Source organism: Limulus polyphemus, unplaced genomic scaffold, assembly GCF_000517525.1.
Source record: "Limulus polyphemus unplaced genomic scaffold, Limulus_polyphemus-2.1.2 Scaffold1827, whole genome shotgun sequence".
NCBI classification, from domain to species: Eukaryota; Metazoa; Arthropoda; class Merostomata; order Xiphosura; family Limulidae; genus Limulus; species Limulus polyphemus.
The window spans coordinates 9,340-17,369 of NW_013667437.1; the positions used below are offsets into that span (position 1 = coordinate 9,340).

General features: G+C 32.6%; 1 protein-coding gene across 2 annotated transcripts in view; it reads left to right on the top strand.

Annotated features, from left to right (window-relative positions):
* The window catches only part of LOC106465071 (F-box/LRR-repeat protein 2-like), a 21,410-nt gene that overhangs the window by 1,332 nt on the left and 12,048 nt on the right, over positions 1–8,030 (top strand). Inside the window, exons 2-4 of one of the 2 annotated variants that reach the window (XM_022392879.1) lie at positions 595–805; positions 4,418–4,681; positions 5,137–5,145. In XM_022392879.1, coding sequence (XP_022248587.1) covers positions 694–805; positions 4,418–4,681; positions 5,137–5,145 — 385 coding nt within the window. In that variant the 5' untranslated portion in view covers positions 595–693. The remainder of the gene's footprint in view (positions 1–594; positions 806–4,417; positions 4,682–5,136; positions 5,146–8,030) is intronic. The other variant, XM_022392881.1, reaches the window with a different exon arrangement.

Sequence of the window (8,030 nt, forward strand, 5' to 3'; positions counted from 1 at the left end):
AACAGCAAATGTACAACGTTTGGACAAGGTTTTGTCATCATCAGGTACAAAACCTTGTCCAAACGTTGTACATTTGCTGTTGTATTAAAGTTTTTCTTCATTACCCATTCAAGCCGTCTCCAGCGATTATTAGTCTCAAAGTGGGTTCCTCGTCATCGAATTTGGTATAAAGTCCTTTACTCACCACTAATAACCTAAGATACTTTATGTATATGAATATCAGTATTGAGGCGAAGCGATTCGGAGTAATTATCGTTTATTGCAGATGGAGTAGCAAACCAAAGACTAAATTAGAACTCTATGTCGATCAAGGAATCTTTATTTTCTTCACTGAAATTACACGTTTTGGCGAAGTTGACAAATAAAATACATTTCTTGTTTATACTTTCATCACAGGTAAAAACTTTAACATCAGTGTTGCGATTTTCATTCACGATCACGTTCTATTTATAAAATTAACATATACAATAGTTAGATTGTGTGTAATATTAATTTTCAAATTATTTGTAATAATATAAGTTACACCACTGTTGTTGTATTTTCAAATTATTTATGATTATATAAGTTACATCACTGTTGTTGTATTTTCTTCAGACAATAGAAAAGATCCCCGACAAGATCCTTCTAAAGATATTCATTTACCTTCCTCATAAGGAAGTGGGCAGGTTAGCTCGGGTGTGTAAAAGATGGCGTATGATATCGTGTGACTCAAGATTATGGACACACGTGTCTCTGCGGCCAGAGGTCTCTGGTCTCCATGTTTACACAATAGAATCCCTTTTGGCGCTAATTTCTATTCGTTTTGGTAAGTTTTCTGTAATAAAATAATAAAACATATATTTACTTGCGCTCATACACTACAATTATTAACACCAGCGAGATTTATCTTTTACGTTTTATAAACCAATTCTTAATAGCTCAAGAAAATAATGGAAGTTGTGTTTCAAAACTGCAAAGCATTATGAAGTTCAACACGATAAGCATATATAACAATAATAAACAAAAGTGGTTTGAGATTATATACATAAATACATATGTACATATATATATCAAGAGACAAAGGAACTACAATATTGTTCAATAGTTCTAACACATCAAACAAAGGAACTACAACATTGTTCAATAGTTCTAACACATCAGACAAAGGAACTACAACATTGTTCAATAGTTCTAACACACGAGACAAATGAACTATAGTATTCTTCAGTAGTACTAACACACGAGATAAAGGAACAACAACACTGTTCAATAGTTCTAACACATAAGGCAAATGAACTACAACATTGTTCAATAGTTCTAACACAGGAGACAATGGACCTACAACACTGTTCAATAGTTCTAACACATAAGACAAAGAAACTACAACATTGTTCAATAGTTCTAACACATAAGACAAAGGAACTACAACACTGTTCAAAAGTTCTAACACACAAGACAAAGAAACTACAACATTGTTCAATAGTTCTAACACATAGGACAAAGACACTATAACACTGTTCAATAGTTCTAACACAGGAGACAAAGGACTACGATATTGTTCAATAGTTCTAACACACAAGACAAAGGAACTACAATATTGTTCAACAGTTCTAACACATAAGACAAAAGAACTACAACATTGTTCAATAGTTCTAACACATAAGGCAAATGAACTACAACATTATTCAATAGTTCTAACATATAGAACAAAGACACTACAACACTGTTCAATAGTTCTAACACATAAGGCAAATGAACTACAACATTGTTCAATAGTTCTAACACATCAGACAAAGGAACTACAACATTGTTCAATAGTTCTAACACAAAAGGCAAATGAACTACAACATTGTTCAATAGTTCTAACACATCAGGCAAAGGAACTACAACACTGTTCAATAGTTCTAACACATAAGGCAAATGAACTACAACATTGTTCAATAGTTCTAACACATTAGACAAAGGAACTACAACATTGTTCAATAGTTCTAACACACGAGAGAAAGGAACTATAACACTGTTCAACACATAAGACAAAAGAACTACAATATTGTTCAATAGTTCTAACACATAAGACAAATAAACTAGAACATTGTTCAATAGTTCTAACACATAAGACAAAGGAACTACAACATTGTTCAATAGTTCTAACACATAAGACAAAAGAACTACAACATTGTTCAATAGTGCTAACACATAAGACAAAGGAACTACAATATTGTTCAATAGTTCTAACACATAAGACAAAGAAACTAGAACATTGTTCAATAGTTCTAACACATAAGACAAAGAAACTAGAACATTGTTCAATAGTTTTAACACATAAGACAAAGGAACTACAACATTGTTCAATAGTTCTAACACATCAAACAAATGAACTACAACATTGTTCAATAGTTCTAACACAGGAGACAAAGGACTACGATATTGTTCAATAGTTCTAGCACACAAGACAAAGGAACTACAATATTGTTCAACAGTTCTAACACATAAGACAAAGGAACTACAACATTGTTCAATAGTTCTAACACATAAGACAAAAGAACTACAACATTGTTCAATAGTGCTAACACATAGGACAAAGGAACTACAACACTGTTCAATAGTTCTAACACATAAGGCAAAGGAACTACAACATTGTTCAATAGTTCTAACACACGAGAGAAAGGAACTACAACACTGTTCAATAGTTCTAACACATAAGACAAAGAAACTAGAACATTGTTCAATAGTACTAACACATAAGACAAAGGAACTGCAACATTGTTCAATAGTTCTAACACATCAGACAAAGGTACTACAGCATTATTCAATAGCTCTAACACATAAGACAAAGGGACTACAACATTGATCAATAGTTCTAACACGTAAGACAAAGGAACTACAACATTGTACAATAGTTCTAAAACATAAAACAAAGGAACTACAACATTGTTCAATACTTCTAACACAAAAGGCAAATGAACTACAACATTGTTCAATAGTTCGAAAACGCAAGACAAATGAACTACAATATTGTTCAATAGTTCTAACACATAAGACAAAGGAACTACAACATTGTTCAATACTTCTAACACAAAAGGCAAATGAACTACAACATTGTTCAATAGTTTTAGCACACGAGACAAATGGACTACAACATTATTCAATAGTTCTAACACACTAAATAAAGGAGTTTCAACATTGTTCAATAGTACGAACACGCAAGACAAATGAACTACAATATTGTTCAATAGTTCTAACACATCATACAAAGGAACTACAACATTGTTCAATAATTCTAACACATAAGACAAAGGAACTACAACATTGTTCAATACTTCTAACACAGGAGACAAATGAACTATAACATTCTTCAATAGTTCTAACACATAAGACAAAGGAACTAAAACATTGTTCAATAATTCTAACACATTAGACAAAGGAACTACAACATTGTACAATAGTTCTAAAACATAAGTCAAAGGAACTACAACATTGTTGAATGGACCGGTCTATTCAACAATGTTGTAACTCCTTTGTCTTATGTTTTAGTACTATTCAACAATGTTGTAGTTCCTTTGGCTTATGTGTTAGGTCTATTCAACAATGTTGTAGTTCCTTTGGCTTATGTTTTAGTACTATTCAACAATGTTGTAACTCTATTGTCTTATGTTTTAGTACTATTCAACAATGTCGTAGTTACTTTGGCTTACGTGTTAAGTCTATTCAATAATGTTGTAGTTCCTTTGGCTTATGTGTTATAACACATGACACAAAGGAACTATAATATTGTTAAATAGACCTAACACATAAGACAAAGGAAGTATAACATTCTTCAATAGTTCTAACACTTCACACAAAGGAACTACAACATTGTTGAATAGACCTAACACATAAGCCAAAGGAACTACACCATTGTTGAATAGACCTGACACATAAGACAAAGGAACTACAACATTATTGAATAGTTCTAACACTTCACACAAAGGAACTACAACATTGTTGAATAGACCTAACACATAAGCGAAATGAACTACAACATTATTGAATAGACCTAACACGTAAGCCAAAGGAACTACAATATTGTTGAATAGTACTAAAACATAAGACAAAGGAGTTACTCCATTGTTGAATAGACCTAACACGTAAGCCAAAGGAAGTATAACATTCTTCAATAGTTCTAACACATGACACAAAAGAATTATTACATTCTTCAATAGTTCTAATACATGAGAGAAAGGAACTACAACATTGTTGAATCGACCTAACACATAAGCAAAAGGAACTATAACATTCTTCAATAGTTTTAACACATGAGACAAAGGAACTACAACATTGTTGAATAGTTCTAACACATGAGACAAAGGAACTACAACATTCTTCAATAGTTCTAATACATGATATAAAGGAACTATAACGTTATTCAATAGTTCTAATTCATTCAATATCTCTACAGGTCCATCTTTACGTTATATTGAGCTTCCCATCGAGCTCATTACCCATACAGTTCTGCACGAGCTGGCCAACAAATGTCCGAACTTAACATCCATGTTGCTAGACTTCTCAACTGCCATGCAACTGCACGACTTCAACGACCTCCAGACCTTTCCTACCAAGCTCCGTTCAATGTGTATTTGTCTCTCTGAAGTCATCTTCATGGAGGGCTTCATGCGAAAGATTTACAATTTCATCAACGGCCTAGAAGTTTTACATCTGATTGGTGAGCACAAGCCATTCCTTTTAACACGAAGTTACTTTAAGAATGTTATTTATATTTATTTATATCCTCACAAAACATACCTTTATCACCAAGAAGGTTTTTAAGTTTATTCTTTTGTGTAATATCCTTTTTATCTGTGTATGGGATATTATCTTACTTTACGAGATATATCGATCTTATTTTAGTTTTATCCTACGTGACGTACGATTTTACATAATATATTGATATTATTTATATCTTATTTTACGTGATGTATGGATATATTTTTATTTTACGTGATGTATGGATATTATTTTATTTTTACGCGATGGATGGAATATTATTTCACTTTTATTCTTCTTGATGTATGGTTATTTTTTTTTACGAGATGTATGGGATATTATTTTATTTTTGTTTCACGTTATCTCCTTCCCATCGCCATATTTGGACGTCTGTTTGCAACAAGCAACGTTCAGCATCCTCAGGTAAGAAATGTCGAAGACATTGTAGGTAGAATTTTCTATGTTCGACTGTAATTTCTTAATTTTATTTTTCGGTAAGCAAAATCAGGACATGGACGGTTACTTAAAACCGCCTTGAAATTATATTACTAATTTTTAAACTTTAATTTTATTGTCACATCGTGTCTATTCCTATTAGAGTAGTAGGTCAAGACGTTCCCTAATCACGCATTAGTTTTCCTTCAGAGCCACCTATTACTGATTTACACCCATAGATGGCACCAACGCATGAGTAGGTTATATTGCAATTAGTCGATGATCCAGTGTGAAGGCGGAACCTATATACAGTACTATCTCTATTCCATGGATAAAGTCTCACGTGACATGTAGGTAACTAATTCTTCCTATTAGAATTATCATCAATTGGTCAAGCAAATATTTAGGAATGCATACATTTAGGAATAGTATTTGTTTGTTTGTTTGTTTCGAGTTAAGCACAAAGCTACACAAAGGGTTATCTGTGCTCTGCCCACCACGGGTATCGAAACCCGGTTTCTAGCGTTGTAAATCCGCAGACATACTGCTGTGCCACTGGGGGGCAAGGAATAGTATCCATGGGTCAAGCTAATATTTTGGAATGCATACAAGCCAATCATAGCACCCACGGAAACATAAAACTAGTAACAATAAAAATTTATTGCCGCTGATAAACAATACAGACAGGTTGTTAATCCTCAAGTTTATTAGTGATCTACAGAAAATTGTTCAGTAATAATACAACTCAGATAGGTTGCTAATCCTCAAGTTTATTAGTGATATACAGAAAATTGTTCAGTAATAATACAACTCAGATATGTTGCTAATCCTCAAGTTTATTAGCGATCTACAGAGAATTGTTCAGTAATATTACAACACAGACAGGTTGTTAATCTTCAAGTTTATTAGTGATCTGCAGAAAATTGTTCAGTAATAATACAACTCAGATAGGTTGCTAATCCTTAAGTTTATTAGTGATCTACAGAAAATTGTTCAGCAATATTAGAACTCAGATAGGTTGCTAATCCTCAAGTTTATTAGTGATCTACAGAGAATTGTTCAATAATATTACAACATAGACAGGTTGCTAATCCTCAAGTTTATTAGCGATCTACGGAGAATTGTTCAGTAATATTACAACACAGACAGGTTCTTAATCCTCAAGTTTATTAGTGATATACAGTTCAGTAACATTTAGTATTCTTGATTTCATAACACTATGATCTGTATTATCTGAAGTATAAATTGGGGTTGTTTTATAGGTGTATCTTTCTAGTGTGTATTGTTCTTTATGATAGATATACCTCACATGCAAGTTAAATATATAGCAGAGCTAAATTTATAGTATTGGATCTAAATTCTTATTTCAAATTTTCTTAGCTGAGTTTACTAAAAATAAATGAAGTAAAAATAAAAACTGTAATTATTTTCTGATGTTAAGTTCAGCGATATATGAGCCTACACAACTTCACTAACACAGTAAAATGCTGTCCAGACACTGTTGTGAATATGATAAACCTATATTTCGAGATGAACTTATAACATATTGTTACGTATCTGCTTGTTTGTTAATTTCCGGTATAAATTCTTTCCGAGGAACTTCAGAGAAACAAGTCATTTTGTGATTAAACCAGTTTATTCTTTTTGGATACAAACTTTAGTACACAGTAATTCAACAATCAGTACGTTTCTCGTCACTTTAAACTTAACTACTTTTATAATACATGCTATAAACCACAGCGATTCACAATCTCGATAACAAAACACATAGTAGCTCGAAACAGAATCGTAAATTACCCGGAACTCTCTTCATTCTATCCCGCAGGCTTTATCTGCCAGGCTTATATACTAAAAAAGAGGGCGTCTCGAACAAACTCGGTCTTCCCCGATAATTCATGATCATTCGAGAAATTCATCACGTGTTACCAGCGTCACGTGACTTTCGCTGTCGTAACAATATATTCAAAACGCTTGAAGTCAAGAAAGTTAGCGTAAAATACATTGCGCATGAAAGGTATTGCCTGGTAAGCCCTTATACAACACTTTGTTGCCATATAGAAAACGTAGCCTACGTTCACAGTTCCTTCTTAGCGGTATTTATACATGCCACTTACAAAACTTAGAGTTCTCGTGCAATGAAAATTACCAATTGTTTTATATTGTATACATAATTACGTATGTAAAAATGCCAGCTTTGTCTGCATAGTGAGATCACCGTGATTTGTTATATCGGTGCCATTTTACATATTACCCTTACGACTCAGATCTAACTGGAAATGTCCCTTTCTTCATAGCGTCAGGTCAAGTAACCTGAGACAAGTTACAACTACATTGTTTAATTAGTAGTGAACCACTGGAAACCAACATGATTACAGATCAACGAAAAAAGATCAATTCTACAGAGATATATAAAACTGTACTTGTTGAAAAGTAATAAAACTTGATAAACAACACATAATTACAATTAGATATAACCCAAGACTTATTTACAACTGATTTCAAGATTCCGGAATATTCATAACTACGTAATAAGCTGTTTTATAAAACCACTTGCTAGTTTTCTGTTTTCTAACCATACATTTTCTTACTAAATAAACCACACACTCTTGCTAGTTTGTAATATAAAACGGTAACGTCAGATTCGAAAGTGAATCATTAATACTCAGCTTTAAATACTAATTTTAAAACTATAAAAGATTAAATACACTGACCTTAAATTTTTGACTTTATGGTGAAAAGTAATGCTAAAAAAGAATTTATTCCAATGAACAACGAAACTGTTAAAGGAAACTGTTAAACCTTGCACCATAGAGGTAAGGGTGGAAATATGTCAGACTCTTTACTATAGCAAGGAGTTCCCTCCGTGTTACACA